General features: G+C 54.1%; 7 protein-coding genes across 7 annotated transcripts; 4 read left to right on the top strand and 3 right to left on the bottom strand.

Annotated features, from left to right (window-relative positions):
- Positions 1-1,139: 1,139 nt before the first annotated feature.
- chiA1 (Chitinase A1) lies at positions 1,140-2,435 on the top strand (the record flags this gene model as incomplete). Its single annotated transcript, XM_037321369.1, has 2 exons — positions 1,140-1,535; positions 1,587-2,435. The coding sequence occupies 2 exons, from the start codon at positions 1,140-1,142 to the stop codon at positions 2,433-2,435; spliced, it is 1,245 nt and encodes a 414-aa protein (XP_037180469.1).
- Positions 2,436-3,976: 1,541 nt separating this feature from the next.
- CGCA056_v006117 (uncharacterized protein) lies at positions 3,977-5,238 on the bottom strand (the record flags this gene model as incomplete). The annotated part of the gene is made up of 4 exons (XM_037321368.1): positions 3,977-4,161; positions 4,311-4,534; positions 4,587-5,158; positions 5,200-5,238. The coding sequence occupies 4 exons, from the start codon at positions 5,236-5,238 to the stop codon at positions 3,977-3,979; spliced, it is 1,020 nt and encodes a 339-aa protein (XP_037180464.1).
- A 2,313-nt stretch (positions 5,239-7,551) lies between these two features.
- On the top strand, positions 7,552-10,962 carry CGCA056_v006116 (uncharacterized protein; the record flags this gene model as incomplete). The annotated part of the gene is made up of 5 exons (XM_037321367.1): positions 7,552-7,670; positions 7,731-8,013; positions 8,127-8,607; positions 8,667-8,992; positions 9,064-10,962. The coding sequence occupies 5 exons, from the start codon at positions 7,552-7,554 to the stop codon at positions 10,960-10,962; spliced, it is 3,108 nt and encodes a 1,035-aa protein (XP_037180465.1).
- Positions 10,963-12,391: 1,429 nt separating this feature from the next.
- CGCA056_v006115 (uncharacterized protein) lies at positions 12,392-12,778 on the top strand (the record flags this gene model as incomplete). Its single annotated transcript, XM_037321366.1, has 1 exon — positions 12,392-12,778. One exon carries the CDS (start codon positions 12,392-12,394, stop codon positions 12,776-12,778), a length of 387 nt encoding a protein of 128 aa, XP_037180466.1.
- Positions 12,779-13,396: 618 nt separating this feature from the next.
- On the top strand, positions 13,397-14,377 carry CGCA056_v006114 (uncharacterized protein; the record flags this gene model as incomplete). Its single annotated transcript, XM_037321365.1, has 1 exon — positions 13,397-14,377. One exon carries the CDS (start codon positions 13,397-13,399, stop codon positions 14,375-14,377), a length of 981 nt encoding a protein of 326 aa, XP_037180467.1.
- A 141-nt stretch (positions 14,378-14,518) lies between these two features.
- Positions 14,519-16,201, bottom strand: CGCA056_v006113 (uncharacterized protein; the record flags this gene model as incomplete). The annotated part of the gene is made up of 1 exon (XM_037321364.1): positions 14,519-16,201. One exon carries the CDS (start codon positions 16,199-16,201, stop codon positions 14,519-14,521), a length of 1,683 nt encoding a protein of 560 aa, XP_037180460.1.
- Positions 16,202-16,665: 464 nt separating this feature from the next.
- On the bottom strand, positions 16,666-17,812 carry CGCA056_v006112 (Peptidase M20 domain-containing protein; the record flags this gene model as incomplete). The annotated part of the gene is made up of 2 exons (XM_037321363.1): positions 16,666-16,850; positions 16,903-17,812. 2 exons carry the CDS (start codon positions 17,810-17,812, stop codon positions 16,666-16,668), a joined length of 1,095 nt encoding a protein of 364 aa, XP_037180461.1.
- Positions 17,813-17,876: the final 64 nt, after the last annotated feature.

Below are 17,876 nucleotides of genomic sequence, written 5' to 3'. Positions count from 1 at the left end.
AGGAACTCGTGCACGTCCGCGCCGGTCGGCGAACACGCTGAATGGCGAACCCCTCCTCGGTGTCTCATGCAGTCGCACGTTGCACCCGCCTGTCGGCGGCCTCATTGGGGAAAAGAAAAAGGTGCGCCGCGCGGTCCAACGCTGCAACCGGAACGGCTGGAACCACTCAACTGGCTACGGTTGGAGCTGTTTAACGTTTGCGAACATCTCGTGAAAGAAAAGAGAAAACAAACTCTCGCGGGATCCAGCTCTCCAAGGTACCACGGCGTTGGGATTCACCAATCGCTTTCGGTTCCTAGGCGACGGATAGCATTGGCTGTAACGGGCATTGCGAAGCTGCGCCATTCTTGCGCCATCCCCTTTTCGTTTTCTCTTTTTTCTCTGTTTTTTTTTCTGCTCTCGACCTTGACCCTGTCAGCATCTCCTCACGGCAATATCGCTCTTCATCGCCGAGCCTGACTTCCCGCCGCTTGGCCCGATCACCCGCGTGTTGGTGTGCTTGGCCGGGCGGCCCGGACATGAAAACAAACCCGTCATTCGTCAACAGTGGGAACGAACCAACGACTCCTCTTCCCCAACTGGGCGGACGCGAAATTGGAGAAAAATAGGGGGGCGAAGGGGACTTTGGGGAGGGGTCAGCCTGCCCTCCGTCACAGCATATTGCATCCTCTGCAAATACCCGGATCGCCCTCGCCGCTTTCCCATTGCTCACAGGCTCAGGGGGTTCATTAAAAGCGACCTATTAATGCCCTCCGCCCCATAAACCAACTAAACATCAGACCAAACTCTGGGTGCCGACGTCTGGGCTGACCCCTGCCGGCGAGTCATTCTTGGCCCAGTGCCGCCGCGGCGTTTGCCTGCGAGCCCCAGAAAAACAATTAGCTTGCGTGGGCGAGCTGGGGCTTTGCTGAACTTTATCCAACAATTGCGGCGGCGCCTCGTCCGACAAAGTGCGCCTGTTGATGGAGCGGCTCTTTCGTTGGCTGCGGCGCAAGATGTGTTGGTGGTGCGAGTATATATGAAGGGACTTCGGTGTCTCGACCGCTGACAGTCTTGAGATGCTCCGGTCTCACCACACCACCATCACACTCTTTTACATTCACTTTTTTCTTTCCTATCGGTGTGATTCGTGATAAATAATGTCGTTCGCTAGACTCACAAAGGCCTCGCTCGCGGCCGTCCTGGCCGTGTGCGCCAGCGCCGCGTGCGCCGCCAACACTTCCTCCGGCCTCGTCGCCTCGACGTACTTTGCCGGGTACCACGCCAACCGCGGGTTCGCCGTGAGCCAGATGCCGTGGGAGAAGTACACCGACGCCAAGTACGCCTTCGCCGAGACCTCCGAGGACGGCAGCCTCAACTTGACCAAGTCAGCTCCCGACCAGCTTCCCGTCTTCGTGTCCGAGGCGAAGAAGAACAACGTCAAGGCCCTGGTTTCCATTGGAGGCTGGACCGGCAGCCGTTGGTTCAGCACCGCCTTTGGCAGCGCCGAGAACCGCACTGCTTTCGTCAAGACCTGCCTTGACCTCGTCGAGAAGGTAAGAGATGCGATATCTCAATAGCATGCGACAGCAACTAACAGCCTACAGTACAACCTCGACGGTCTCGACTTCGATTGGGAGTACCCCAACCGCCAGGGTCTCGGCTGCAACGCCATCAACAAGGACGACACCGCCAACTTCCTGTCCTTCCTCCAGGAGCTTCGCCAGAAGCAGTCCAAGCAGCTCTACCTGACCGCCGCCACCAGCCTGTTCCCCTGGTACGATGCCACCGGCGTCAGCAGTGTCAACGGCACGCTCTCCGGCTTCGCCAAGGAGCTCGACTACCTCATGATCATGGCCTACGACATCTACGGCGCCTGGGCCGCCACCGGCGGACCCAACGCTCCCCTCGCCTACACTTGCGACTCCCGCAACAACCAGGGCGGCGCCAAGGAGGGCGTCGAGAAGTGGATCAACGCCGGCATCCCCGCCAACAAGCTTGTCCTCGCCGTCGGTGCCTACGGCCATGGCTTCTCCGTCAACACCACCAGCGCCTTCTCCGGCAGCAACACGCTGAACGCCTACCCCGTTCAGAACAGCACCAACCGCTTCCAGGGCAGCAGCTGGGACGACGACCCGCGCGTCGACGAGTGCGGCAACGCCTCGCCCCCCTCCGGCACCTACACCTTCTGGAGTCTGATCACCGAGGCCAAGTTCCTCGACGAGGCTGGCAAGCCGCTCCAGGGCATCGCCACCGGCTTCGACAACTGCAGCATGACCCCCTTCATGTACAACGAGACCGCTCAGGTCTGGGTTTCCTACGACAATACCGAGTCTCTGACTGCCAAGGGCAAGTACCTCACCGGCGCCGGCATGGCTGGCTTCGCCATGTGGGAGGCTGGCGGTGACTACAAGAACATCCTCATCGACTCCATCCGCTCTGCTGTTGGATTGTAAGGTGTTGGGTCAAGGAGTTTCATGTAAATCTTTTAGAATTTGTCTCAGTGACACAAGACTGTAATCAATACCATTTTCTTTCTCATCACCACAAAGTTCGTGATTTTCCGCAATGCAACACTGCGCCTCAGAATGTGATAGGATTGTGATGGGATCGTGTCTGCATCGAACCTGCAGCATAATCTCGCGAAGAGCTTGAAAGAGTAATACAAACAACCGATCTCGGTAGGTCGTCGAATATCCCAATCACGGGCGCTGTCGACGTTGAAAAAGTGCGACTCAGGCGCGCTTAGCCGCACCAGGGGCAGCCTTAACACCAACGGATTACCGGCATCGGGGGACTTGGGTGTCCAAAAATAACGGAAAGTTTCTAAAGCGGGCCTCGCCAGCCCGGCGGGAACTGCTGTGTTGGTTAGTGCCTGTTGATACCTTCAAGCTTTACTAGGAAGATTTCTAATACGAAAAACAGCTGCCTGTCTCATAGAATTTAAAGCAAAAGCAAAACGAAGTCGAGTACATGAAATAAAAGGCTATAGTGGTCTAGTTAAAAATTACATTCCGTGTATCCACTGACTGGACTTAGGTCTGTTGTGTTGCGAGTCTTTGCAACTCCCGCCGACTCTCAAGTGTCATTTAAGCAGGACTCCTAGCTCAACCTGCGAGGACGGTTCTTAGTTCAGATGGTCGCAACACCAAAATAAAGACGTACGCATCTTGTTGTGGCATTTGAAGTTGACGATAGTTCGACCGCTTCCCGGCATGGCCACATCATGGCGAAAGCAGCCTACCCCAGAGATGCCGAGAACCCAGACGGCAGCGGCGACATTCATTCTATTTTTTTCAGCTTGCATGGTATTTAGGCCAAAATGCATTCAGCCAAGGCGACTTTTACGGCGTCACAAGTTTTATCCGAAAACAACGTTGTTTTTTGTATCCTCTTAACTCAGTAGCTAGTGGTCAACAAGTTCAGGGGTTACTCATATCCGTAGTCAGCCAGTCAGATGTCTAATAGATATTAGTAGTCACCAGGCCAATCCTGCGCCCATGCCATGCTAACCATTACAATCACTCCACTCTCCACGACAAGCAACAACAACGACAACAATACCAACTACCACAAACAGCAACAACAACGAAGAACACGACAATTAGAAGCCATCCCACCAATGCTTAAGAACGGCATCATTCTCGACTGGCTGTCCACACTACCGCCGAGGGCGAGATCCTAGGTATAATATGCTAGAGCTGGAGACCCCCAGAAGAAGAGTGGAGCTGGCGTGGCTGGCAACATCAGATACTCGCTGACGTAGCTGGCCGCGGATCGAGATCTTCGCCACAGGTTTGGGCATAGTGTAGACTTTTCTACTAGATACGGAGAATGACCATGTCCGTCTCAATATCACATCTACGACATCATAAATGCGGGGCTGTACGATTGCAATCGTAGCAATAATAGAAAATACGCGAGTTGGCAAAGATCCACGAAGAACAAGAAGTCCGAAGTAAACGGGTGTTAGCTTTTCATTAGAGTAAATCGCTATCTAAAGTGTCTTGTTTCGCTCTTGCCACCAGTTGTGTAACGGCGGTCCTCCCACGCACAAGATGTTTATCGGCGTATCCAACAGAAACCGGTCAATAACCTCCGGCGGCGCGACATTGAGATCGTCAAAGCGCAAGAGCCGCTGGCCGTAATGTCGCATCATTCGCGAGAACCCAGGGACGGCCTCTGTGGCTTTTAGAAGTAGGTAACTTGTCTCGAATATGCCAGTGAGTACTATTTGATCTATGATCGGTTTCGCAGCGTCTGATTAGGTTAAAACACATTATTCCTCTGAGAGGATTTGTGCTTGTATGGTTTGGATAATTGTGACTTACCCATGCCGAATCTGTCCATCTCCCGCTCCGTTTCCACTACTTGGTACTTGGTGAAGAGCTGCTCGTTGGACTCTAACTTCCTTGCTTGGATGTGTAAGTTGTACAGGTTGATCTCGAACGGGCTGCCTCGCGTTGCCCAGACCGTCCAAAAGTCTTGTTTGTGTGCTTTCTCCACGGACTGAACGAGGTCGTTAACTACTTCTTTCTCCAACATCCACTGAACACTGGACAGACACGGTTAGCGATGGGCAACGCGGAACGATTTTACAGCCTTACCTCTCCAAGTTCCACAAAGCCTTGCCAAAAGACTCGATATCCCGGCCAAGAACATTAGCCGATCCATTGATCAAGGAGACCATAAAATCAGTCCTCGAGTTCTTAGATCTCCAAACCGTCGGTGTCTTGATGTAGCTATCAAACACTTCCCGCATGCTAAACGGCTGTACGACGACTGCCTCCGAATCAAGCCACAGACCCCAGTCGTACTCAAGCTCCATCGCCGCCGACATCTTCTTGATTGTCTGATACTGGTATCTCCCACGCTCATTCAGGAGGGCAGACGTGTCGCTGGCGCTAATATTTCCTTTAATTATCGAACGGAAGGCGTCTGGGACGATATCGTAAAAGTTTGTGATATTAATCTTAGGCTTCGGTCCATTAATATTTGCTTTCGGCGTAGGGAATATACTAAACCTCTCGCCGCAGCGTTTCAGCCCATCGATAGCATCTTGGAAAGCCTTCACCTCCTTAGAATCGGACACGATGAGGTGGATGTCGACTTCTTGGTGGTCGGTGCAGAGACACATGTAAGACTGGAGGAAGTCGACGACGTAGGGTAGGTGTTTTGTCTGTTTAACAACTGATCAGCACCCTTTGCACAAGCGCGTACCATATGATGGGGGTTCATGAGACGCACGTAAGTGGGCATGATAATGGCGTATGTCGGTTGGCCTTTTCCGTTCGGCCTCGACTTTGAACCTCCGCCGGGTCTGGAAAAAAACAGGTCATCTTCAGGGGGTCGTCCTAAACCCTCGTGAACGGACGGAGCTAGGAAGTCGGGAGCGATCTTTGACTGGCTGTCTGCGATGTGGAGAGCGCGCAAGTGAAGGTGCGGGAACAAGCTGTAACTGAAGAAAAACACCAAAACAATGACGCAACTGAGACAGCACAGGTACAGCACACGAGCCTGTGCTGTTTGGGCGGAAAATTTCTTGACCAACAACATGTTCTGGAACTTATCGTCGTCGATTGCTAATGCAGTCTACAAATCGTTCTGTACCAGCGGCCATCTATCTATATAGGCTAGAAGATCGGATGCAAGTAGCCCGCTTGCTTGCGCGTTCAAAGTTTGTCTTTCCCAGGCCATAACTCACTCCTCGGGGCCGGCCTCGATCAATTGTCATGGGTAGATGGACTCGGAATCAGAGGCTTAACCCTATCGTTAGTTCATCAGGGATGTCGACCAACGCCTGAGAGTTTTGAAAAGAAGACAGGTATGGGTTGAACTCATGATGTTAACTTCCGCGTTCTGATTCGCTCGTACTCCGCCCATGCCAAATGTCAGGATGAGTTCCCCGCGCCCTACTCCGTGCCGCCCTAGTCCGCTTCACTTCTGTCATATTTCCGGCACCCAGCGACGCGCACGGGGCAAGTGGATCCTGGGGGGAGCCATGTAGCTGTCGCCCGCACCGGTTGATGCACTGAATCATATCTGCTTCCTTCTGGCCACTGATCAGAGCGTTGTTTCTCCTCCTTCGAGCGTCGCGTCATTGTCGGCCTCTTACTCCGAACCTAGGCTTGAAGCTTTTTGTTAGCTTAAATTGCATGTTAAGTCGGTCGCTCTACTTAAAGACTACACGTTGACCCTCGCGGTGCCTGAAATTCTTGAGTCCAATCCTGTATTGAGATGTGTTGGCTCCCCGACGGTCAAAACTGGATGGTGTAGGAGGACGACAGGATGATGAATCGAAATAGAAGTAGATTTGTAGACAAACACCTCAGCCAACAGAACGACCTAGTGGGAGGACGACGCCGCGGGTGTGGGGAGCCGGTTGTTTGCCCCCATCTACCTAGGTTGGGGAAGGAGCTTCTTCGTCACTCCGTTCCTCAGGCACTATAATAGGATCTCATGGAGAGAAGCCAGCGTTCTAGCGCAACTGCGGACCGGAATGGCAAGGTTGAATTGGTACCTGCACCAGATCGGTGCGAATGCCTCGGCGCAATGCACCTGCGGGCAAGCGGCTCAAACGGTCGAGCACTGCCTCTTCCGCTGCACACCAACCACTTGACTGCACTGTATCAACAGTAATTAAAACATAGCCTGTGCTAGGTTTGCAAGGCTACTCGGATATACAATGCCTTAGTGATGTACTGGGACGCATTCGCTTGAGAACCTGCTAAGGGTGCCTACTCCGACGAGTCGAAGTTCACGAGCGGAGTTGAGTGGAGTCCTCAATGAATGATGGCGAAGCTGCGCACTTTGCACCAGACCAACCTCTTGGCGTTGTAATCTGGTCTCGAGCGTCTCAATTTGCCATCAAACCCACGGTATACTTTCATGCCCTCGAAACGCTGGGTGGCGTAGTTGAGACACGAGGCAGCAGGCGAGATAAATAGGCTGCCAAAGGACCAGATGAGGGGTGTGTACTTGGCACCTGCATGCCTGGTGTGAAGAAAACGACATGGTGTAAATTGGAGAGAAGTAAGGCCTTAGTAAAGAATACCACATAAGGATATAACAATACTTAGACGAACCTTGGCAGCTGCTAGGAAACTGCACTAAAGCTGAAGAAATCTAGGAAACGCGGGTTCGGATAACGCCCACGGGACCACCAACCCGCGTATTCGCATTCGTATGCCCCACATCGCCATTCCATCGCCGGCCGCCGCAGGGATGATCTCGGCCTATATCGACGGGTACGACTGCCGGCATATATTGCGGAGGGAGAAGCCACAGTGCAACTACAGCTGACGATGATGTCCTACAACTCTGCCAGTAAAAATGGGGTAACATTCGACTGTAGATCCACACTATTAAGATGATTGCGCCACAGTCTCGTATCTTCATGATGGCCAGCATGGTCTTGCTGAAGGAGTATATCCGAAGAGGGCGAACATGCGGTCCACAACCCACACTTTTGGTTAACGGCGCGCTTAATAAAAGCGAGCTGAAGCCCCCTCTCAATTGGTAGTCGACAACAGTCAATGTTCCCACGGAATTTCACTCCCACAAGAAGACATAATGCGCGGCCTAGGAGCTGTCGCCGCGCTCGCCGCGTCATTATCAACGATATCTCAAGCCCAAAGCCTCGACGACTTCGCCTCCCCTCCGAATATCTACCGCCCCAAGTTCAGATATTGGTAAGACCTGTCTGCCCAACCCAGCTCCCTTAAGCATATCCAAAGCTCATTATCCTAAAGGCTCCCTGATGCCGAAGTCGACATCGAAGCAGTCAAACGCGACGTGGCCGAAATAGCCTCCGTCGGCGCCGGCGGCCTTGAATTCCTACCCTACTACCAGTTCCAATCGCCCTCAGCAAACTGGTCCACCTACGGCTACGGCATCAACGCGTCTCGCGCCGTCTTCCGCACGGCGATGCAAGCGGCTGCAGATAATGACCTCCTCTTCGACTTTTCAATTGGCGCGAACCAGGGGCAGGGCGTGCCCTCGGAGCCGGAGAGCGTTGGGCTAGCGCTGGAGTTGGTGAGTGTTGCTTTTGGTGTTTCTTCACACACTTTTCACAATTTGTATTCTGGGCCATCTTTTGTGACTTCATGGCATATGGGCAGTCGGCAAGGCTTACGCTGCTTTGGTAGGCATACGTCAACGTCACAGTCATGCCAGGACACGCATTCAACGGCACCCTCCCACTCTCAACCCAGCCCGCGAGCCCTTCTCTCCACCTCTTCATGCACCCCTGCGAGGAATTTGGCCAGCAGAATTTGTCCTTCGTTCTAGCCGTCGAACAAACCACCGCATCCGACGCTTCATCCACCGCCGTCAACCTTAGCCGCGTCATAGACATCACCGCCTCAGTCGACAAATCCACGAGATCAATCTCATGGACACCGCCCACAGACTCCCAGAACACATGGCGTTTAATGGCATGGTACACACGCTACACCAACCAGCGCTCCATCGACGCTGCGCCTGACGCCGTGTCGTGGTTGCAGAACGGGTCCTGGATCACCGACCACTTCAGCGCCGCGGGGGCGAAGAAGTTGACGGGCTTCTTTGACGAGTTTATCATCCCTGAAGAGGAGGATAAAAAGCTCCTCGCTCGCGTGGGGAAGTATGGTATGCGGACTGCAACCCCACAAAGCCCAGAAGCTGTTGCTAACACCTGAACTTTCAAGCCTGGGAAGATAGTATGGAAATGGACACAGCCCTCTGGTGGACGCACGACTTCGCCGACAGCTTCCGCATACAAAGGGGACACGACATCGCAACCTGCCTCCCCTTCCTCATACAGCGCGAAAACTACTGGGCAGCGCAGAACTTGCCCTACGGCGAATCATTCCTCTCGCAGGACAACAACACTCTAGTCTCGCGCTGCAACGACGACTATCGCCTCACACTCCAACGCGGATACGAGGAATACATTCGCGCAACGTCGGAATGGGCCCACGAACGGGGGCTGGAGTACTCCAATCAGCCAGCTTACAACCTGCCCCTGAACATGGTACGTCTACTTCCACCCGGAACTACACACTTATTACTGCCAAACTCAGCTAACTCACATCCCACCACCAGCTCGACTCAATTCCCCTCGTCAATGCACCCGAAGGCGAATCGCTTGGCTTCAACGACTCGCCCTCCCTTTACCGCCACCTCTCCGGCCCAGCCCACATGGCCCGCAACTCCGTCATCTCCTCCGAAGCCGGCGCTGTCAACGGCGCATCCTACACCCAAACCATCCAAGACCTCCTCTGCACCGTCCGCCGCGGTCTCGCTGGAGGGGTGAGCATGAATGTCTTCCATGGGTACGCGTACTCGGGCGTCTACGCACAGACGACGTGGCCTGGGTACACCGTCTTCGCGTACACGTTTACGGACATGTGGGGGCCGAGGATGCCGGCTTGGAGGAGTCGACACGACGGAGAGAACAGCACAGGGTTCATGGCGGATGCGATGGCGTATGTTGCAAGGAACCAGTTTATCAGTCAAGCCGGTACCGCAAGGGTCGATCTTGCGTTCTATCAGTATGCGGCACCATTCGCCAAGGACGTCTATGGAAGTGATAACCTCGAGAAGATGGGCTTCACATACGACTACCTTGGGCCTGGGAGCTTCTCTTCCTCAAACGCCATTGTCGGCGAGGGGGGTGTCCTCGCGCCGGATGGGCCAGCGTATAAAGCCCTTATCTTTGCCGACCAGACAAAGTTGACGCCGGAGATGGCGGCGCAAACAAAGGCATTCGCGGAAGCAGGGCTGCCGATCTTTGTTATTGGAAGCACGAACTTCCAGAGTGTTGGTGTCGATGGAGCCGCTTCTGTTCCAGAGATTATGGCACAGGCTCTTGCCATGGAGGGTGTTACTGTCCTTGCGTCCGTGGAGGAATTACCTGCTGCTCTTGCTGCCCTCGATATCCGGCCTCGGGTTTCGTTTCCGCAAGACAACGCTGTCGAGAAGTGGTACACATTCTCGCGGAGCACAGAAGATGCGCAAATTGCGTTCCTTTACAATGACGGCGGAAACACCACGACTGCTAACATCAGCTTCCTTGATGTGGCTGGCAGGACGCCCTACACTCTGGACGCCTGGACTGGGTCGGTATCGCCGCTTCTACAGTACACCATCGAGGAGAACCACATGGTCGTCCCGGTGACGCTAGCTGCGAACCAGACCACCGTCCTCGCTTTCTTCAATCAGACCTCAGATGCAAGCGATGAAAACGGCACATCCATCCTGCCTCGCCCACTAAGCACTCACATAACATCCACCTTCGGCCCCCTCGAAGCCCTCCTCTACACTGCCACCCAAGACGTCAATACAACCACCGCGACGAACAACACCCGCATCACAGCGCACCTCGCACCCGGCACCTCAACAATAACCTTCGCCACCGGCCACACCCTAAAGTTCACCGCCTCTCAGCTGCCAGAAGCAACAGAACTCGACGCATGGAACATCACAGTCAACGACTGGCGCAGCGAGCACGACTTCTTCTCCACGGAAACCGCGATCACACCGCACCGATTCCCCGACATCCGGCTCGCTCCGTGGAAGGACATGGACCCCGTAAACTTAGGTGACACGAGCGGTACGGCAGACTATGAGACCACCTTCCCAACCCCTTTCTCATCCGTCGCGGACCAGCGCTTGGGCGCTCGTCTTCACCTGGGCGCCATTACCGACGCCGCGATACTATGGGTGAATGGCGACAAAGTCGTCTTCGACGTCAACAGCTCGCCTGATGTGGTGGTCGATATCACGAACTACCTCAACCCTGCAGGTGCCGACAACGTGGTCAAGGTAGAAGTTGCTTCGACGCTGTACAATCGTGTACGAGCGGACCAGGATAGCATTATGACGTTTGGTGTCGCTGCTTCCGTGGCGGGTGCTAGCTTTTTCAAGGCTAATCCGACGAAAGAGTATGGACTCAAAGGTCCTGTGTCGGTTCAATGGGTTGAGGTTGTTGACGTGCTTTGAAGTTGCGCTGTCGAAGTCTGAACAAACGTTTGTGGTACTAAATCAACGTTTTCGAGCTGGTTTTTTTCTAGAACAAAACGTTCATGGCGTCGCAAAGGCCAAGAACACAGAAAAGGTTCCCATCATATTGAACATAAATCGGATCTCTTCTTCTCCAAAAACTGCTCTGATAATAAAAGTAACTGATGAAGCCTTGCTCAGCCGTGGCATGATAATAACGGATTCCTTGCAACTTATTGTGTGTTTCACACTTGTTCTTAATTACGCAATGAGCATCAATCTTGCCTTGCGATTCCACATGCATGGTCACATTGCTTACTACCTGGTGAAAAAAACAATCTAGGATGCCATAAAGTGACTTTCACAGCACTCATTATCCGTAAGTCGCACCGACAGCTTTGTCTTGAGCCCCAGAGTCAAAATTGGCGTTGAGGATTAAGACGGATGGTTGCCTAGAGTCCCACGCAGGTCTGCCTGTAACAATCTCTCAATACCTTACCTTGTATTACTCGACGCCCTTTGTCAGCCGTTCTGTTTCGCCTGAGTTTCTCCAAGTATGGTGTGAGTCTTCCATAGACCATTCCCCATGTCTCTAGACGCTCCCTTTCAATGTTCAGTTAGGCGAGTCCTAATGATTGCTCACATTCGTTTCTAGTTGAACGAACTTGATGAGAAAATGATATTGAATGAAGTATCAGATGTCTTGAAAGTTCCCATCTTTCAACGGCTTTGATGTGAAAAATCAACTCTCATGCGTTCCCACGAAGGCCCACTAATGCGTCAGTCACGTCTAATGTGAATAGGCAACAACGCAGGAAGCAGGGTGTGAGAGCTGTCAACTGTCAACTGTCTCTTTTGCACACAATTCCATCAAGATAGTCAGCAAGGAATCAGAAACACCAGAATCCCTCTTAAAGCGAATTGATTGGAAGGAACAAGTAGCAAGAGGTACCCTGGCGTTTCTCTCCGGCAGCATCTTGTGCACAAAAGTTTAAATCAGGCTTCCACTGTCGTCCCCAAGGGTCCGAATCGAATAAAGAAGGCACGAATCTCTTACTTTCAAGAACCTCCTTCCCAGATTTAACTTTCTTTTCCCTCCTTCTCAATCGACTACAAATATCCGGCTAACTGACGCCCCCATCTCAATTCCTTCTTCTCCTCAACAACTCACCATCTACTCACACCACTTTGCATCTCCCTTCACCTGTACAACACTTACACAACAACATATCACTTCCAATCGCAAGTAAGTAAGAAAAGATCATCTCTTCTCTTCCGTCTTTTTTTCATGCTTGGTCATCTTGCCAAACACCCTGACCCGCGCGCCATTCTTACATACTAACACCTGCCAGCCACGATGCCTCCCAAGAAGACCCCCGAGGCCGGCGCTGCCCCTACCCACAACTTCTCCGAGTCCGAAATCAAGCTCATGGCCGCCCTCTTGGAGCTCATCCCCCGTCCGGCCGTGGACCACGACGCCCTCGCCGAGAAGCTGGGCTCCGCCAGCGGCAACTCTGCTCGCGTCCGCCTCGCCGCCGCCATCACCAAGCACAGCTGGTTCGCCGGAGCCGCTGGTGCTGCCACCACCAACGAGGACGGCACCCCCACCAAGAAGCCCCGCGCCAAGCGCACCCCGAAGAAGAAGGCACCCTCCGACGAAGAGGAAGGCGACGCCCAGGAGCAGGAGACTCCGTCCAAGAAGAAGCCCCGCGTCAGCAAGGCCAAGGTTGAGGAGGACGTTCACGATGAGGCTGTCCAGCTGGAGGAGCCTGTCAAGCAGGAGGAGGGCAACAATGCTGCCGAGGCTGAGATCTGAGTATTGCGAAGGAAATTTGGGTTCACACGTTGGGAAGGCAGGCACGTTTGGGATGGCTCTTTCTAGCTCAGCTTGGGATGATTATCACGAGATGAAGTTTTGATCCGGCGGAAACGAACATTAGGAAATCATGGCTAGCTGAGAAAAGAAAAACAGAATTTTCTCGCATACTTACTTTTGACTCATTGTCTTTTCATCGTCCTGGTTTTCCGCCGCCTTGCTTGGTCACTCTCTTCATTTCACATCGTGATGATCTTTGCAACTGAAGGACGATATCTTCGTGATGGAATTGGAAGGTGCCCTGACCCATAGCTCTTTCCAAAGAGTTGCGGAAACGGGTGTTCCAAACTAAGACCTCACGGAGAACAGTCTCGAAAAGAAACTACTTACCCACGCTAAATCTTTCTTTTTCTTCTAGCGCACCATTGACTGCCATGGCGCTACGCGATCAGTTCTGCCATGCACACAGACCGCCTCCATCCATGACATCATGCGGCTTTCACTTGGACCCTTTCAATCGACAATGATATGTATGTGCCCCCCGTCCTTGTCACTCATTTTGCTTCTTACAACCACTCTCACTTTAAAAAAAACGAGATATCTCGTGTTGAAATCAACATGACCCCGAAAAAGACCACGAAGAACGAGTCCCAAGACTCAGACGCCAAAGCCGCGTCCCCTGAACCCGGCACCAAGCGCAAAGCCTCCGAAACCGACGTCAAAAAAGACACCTCAGCCTCTGAGCGAGACACCAAAAAGCCAAAGAAATCCTTCAACTCCAAGGACACCATAGAATGGCTACTAAGCGACGAGGCCTTCTCCCTCGCCTTCCCCTCCCTGCCCCCCGGCCACGGCGAGGTCGACTGGGACTCCACCGCCCGCCCGCAAAAGACGCCTCCGCCCGAAGACGCCGGCAAAAAGAAGCCAAAGGATGATGATGAACAGCTGCCGCTTCTCACGTACCCGGACTCTAGCCTCACGCCCTTCCAGAACCTCGTCGCGGCGCTGTTGCTCAGCAAGCCGATCTCGCACCGCCTGGGCCTGCGCACGATCAATACGCTGCTGAACGAGCCGTTTGGGCTACGCACGCTCAAGGATGTGGATGAGGCGGGATTCGAGGGGCGAAGGAAGGTGATGTGGGAGGCGAGGACGCAGCATAAGGAGAAGTCGGCGGCGCAGCTGGGGGATCTTGTGGATGGTGTGAGGGGGATTTGTGGTGAGGGAGAGGAGGATGGGAGTGTGGAACAGATGGAGGGACTACGAGCGCAGGTCAAGGGATTGAAATGTGTGGAGGAGGTGCAGAAAAAGGTCGAGAAGATCTTGACGGATGGGATTAAGGGGGTTGGGCCGACGGGAGCGGGAATCTTCTTGAGGCGGGTGCAGGGCGATTGGGAAGAGGTGTTTCCGTATGCTGATCAGAGGGCGTTGGAGGTTGCGGTCAAGTTTGGCTTGATTGCGGAGGGAGATGAGGCGCAGGAGTTGGCGAAAAGCGTTGAAGATGATAGGGGGAAGTTTGTGAGGCTACTTGATGTACTCGTTGGGATCCAGCTGGAGAAGAAGACGGAGGAAGCGATGGAGAAAGCAGGCGTCACGAAATAAGTCAAAAGTCCACACCAATGGAGCTCATAATTGCTCGTTCATCGTTAGTCATAGAGGTTAAGCTTGCTAATGAAACATGCTTGATTCCGCCTGCAGGTATCAATCCTCGTCGCCGTCACCATTTTCATAGCCCTAGTCATTCTAGTACCGAGGGTTCTGTCCGTAATCTGGGTTCTGGCCATGACCTTGGTTCTGGTCGTATCCTTGGTTGCCGCCATAGTAGCCCTGGTTTCCTCCGTAGCTCTGGTTTCCTCCATGTCCCTGATTCTGATCTCCGTAGTTCTGCTGACCGGAGTGGTGCTGCGCGGACTGGTATCCCTGGTGCTGCTGATACTGGTCAGGGCGGTACTCCTGATGCTGCTGCTGTTGATACTGGTCGGGCCGGTATTCTTGGTGTTGCTGCTGCTGGTAGTTACCGGGGTTGTACCCTTGTTGCTGGCCATCCGACTCGTGGTGCGAGGGCGGAGGAGGGTAGTTGCCCTGCGCGGGAGGAACGGGCTGGTTGCCGCCACCAAGCTGCACGTTCGGTGATCCGACGCTAACACCCTCGTTTCCGATGTCATCCGGCACGTTGATCTTCACATTAGGAAGATACTTCTGCACCTTGGTCTCGACCATGTTCTGCACGAACACCCAGCTCTCGCGCTCGAACTTGCGGTGACCTCCGTTGACGACGCCCAAGATGCTCTCACGTAGCGTCTCCTGAACTTTGCGGATCAGGCCGCGGATCTTGCTGACCAGCTTCACCTTGATGTCGTCTCCAAAGCCACGGTCTGTCGAGCCTCCAGCCTCGCGGTCAAGCTGCGAGTCGAAGGGGTTGCCACCAAGAATCTTCTCCAATGGCCGTTGGAACTGGTCTGGCAGGAGCTCAAAGAGCTGCTTCTCGATGCCTCCGAGGATGTTGCGGAACTCCAGACGGACCTCTCTGTGAACCTTGGCAAGACCTGTGCTCAGCTTGTCGCTGATGACCCTGGAGAAGCCACTTCCGCTTCCGCCTTCCTCACCGTCGCGATCACCGAGGCCTCGGGAAGCACCCTCGCCGGAAGAGTGCTTCTTTCCGAACAAACCACCGATGCCCTTGACCAGATCCTTCACTTGGTCCTCAACTTCACCCTTCATACCGTCGCCGAGGTCTCGCGTGCTCGTGTTACCGCGAAGCCAGCGCTTGATGTGGTCCAGTGCAATGCGGGTGAACTGCTCGGCGATGGGCGCATGCTGGTCCCTCAGCTTCGCGCCGACCTTCTCCTTGATCTCGGGGCTAATGAGGCGGGCCTTCTCCTCGGGATTGCGCGCGGCATCCTTGACCGTGTTGCTTAGCACTCCAAGAAGTCCGTCGAGCTCGAACTTGTTGCCTCCGCCCTGCCTGTCGTCTCCGATGTGGTCCTGCACCGCGTTGATGGCAGCTGAGAGGAAGCCCTTTGCACCGCGAGAGAACGAATCGGTGTGATCGATGCCACGAGACTGGGTCTCACCACCTCCTCCCCCACGGCCTTCGGTCAAGTCGAAAATCTCCCTCAGGTCATCTCCGGCGCCATCGGTGATCTTGCTGAAGCTCTGGGTGAGCTTCGCGATCTCGTCGGCGAAGGGCAGGGACTGACCACCGTAGGAGTCGGGAGGCGAGTCATTCAAGCTCCGGGTGCCGCTGGGATCCTTGTCCTTGTTGAAGAGCGAACGGAAGGCGTCAATGACCTGGTCCTCGAGGCTGTCGATGGTCTTGTTCTGGAAAACCTCGAGCTCGGAGGTGATGCGGGGTTGGATCTGGGGTGCGAGCGAGTCAACGTACTTGTCGATCTTCTCGAAGACGACGTCAGGGATGGGAGACATGGCTGCGGTCGGAAGAGAAGGGAATGTGGTAAGGACGGTCGGTGGTGGTCTGGCGGGTGATGTCGCAGCGAAAGGGGCTGGCGTGCTATGCCCAACTTGTACTTCGCGCTGGTGAGGCAGAGCTGTGAGGCAGCCGGGGTAAGCTCCTGCGTGCTGAGTGTGTGAGCTGAGCTGACTGAGCTGACTGAGCTGCACCGACCGAGCTGAGGTGCGGGGTGGTGGGGTGGTACGTGTCGGATCACGTGGGGTGACGTCAGCCGTGGTGAAACGGATGCCAAGCAGGGGCAACGGTCAGGGCAACGGTCTAACGTTCCACATGGAGGACAACCGTCAACGCTTCCGTCTTCATAAAAGCTGATGGATGCACAATAATCGAGTTGTACAAGAGAATGCAATTATGCAATTGTGTTATCAATTATTACGATGGATGCCAAGACCTTGAATCCAACGCATCCTAGACTTCTCTACTTCAAAGACTCAAGAATGAGCTTCTTGTATCCTTCGACAGCACCTTCCAAATCCGAGACGTTGATTCGCTCATCATTCGAATGCGCCACAAGAATGGTGCCGGGACCATACAGATATTTCTTATGATCGCCTTCAAGATACGGAACGTCCGTGTAATAGTTCGCAATGGTTGTGTTGAAGCCTGAAAATGTAAGCGAATTATCCAGTCATGTCTTGACATAGTTGCAACTTACCTTCAATATCATAGTCCAAGCTGACAGGCTTCCCGCCTGTGTTGAAATAGAGGCTGACATATTCCGGCGTAGCGGCATACGCTGCCTTGCTGATCACGTCCTTGATGCTATCAATGTCATCGACGGCAACCCGAATAGACGCTCTCGCGGTAGCATTCTCCGGGATGACGTTGCTCGCGATCCCGCCCTCAATCACACCGACATTCAAAGTCGTGTTGCCAAATTCCTCGGACGACGGCAACTCGGCGCCGATGATTCCCCCCAAAGAGCGCACGAGAAGATCAATCGCGTTACGACCTTGCTCAGGATACCCAGAATGTCCAGCAATTCCAGAAGCCGTGACGTTGAGCCCGAGGACACCCTTGTGCGCCCGTACAAGCTGATTCTCTGTCGGTTCTCCAAAGACAACAGCCTCCCAGGTTAGGTCGAGGTTGTTGGCCGCCTTCATCCCGTCGCCGCCGACCTCCTCTCCGACTACGAACAGGAGGGAGACATCTCCTTCGCTGATCTCACCGCTCGCGAGAAGGTCTTCCACGGCGGTGACCTGAGCAGCGATGCTGCCCTTCGCATCGGACGTTCCGCGGCCCCGGATCTCGTCGCCATTGCGAGAGTATGGGATGTACGGTGGCACAGTGTCGTAATGTGAGGTAAGCAGAACGCGAGTCTCGCGGGAGCTACCAGAGTAGGCGTAGACGTTCTGGCGGCCAGCAGTGACAGTCTGCAATTCGACGGTGAAGTTGTTCTCGAGGTACGTCTTCAGAACCTCCGTTCCGGGCGCTTCAGCATTGGAGGTTGAGTCGACCTCGACGAGAGACTTGTGCAGCGCGAGGAGGGCTTCGGTGTGTGATGCAGCCCGGGCCGATGAGGCCGCTAACGAGAAGATAAGACTGGCGAGCGTGAGGGTCTTCATGATGCGAACCTGGAATAAGTCGAGCTCAAGCGTGCGGTGTGCATTCGGGGAGCTTTCTCGAGAG

This window comes from Colletotrichum aenigma (assembly GCF_013390185.1).
Source record: "Colletotrichum aenigma strain Cg56 chromosome Unknown KSG_Cg56_contig04, whole genome shotgun sequence".
NCBI lineage: Eukaryota > Fungi > Ascomycota > Sordariomycetes > Glomerellales > Glomerellaceae > Colletotrichum > Colletotrichum aenigma.
The sequence above is the reverse complement of the archived record's forward strand: the minus strand, read 5'-3'. Positions and strand labels throughout refer to the sequence as shown.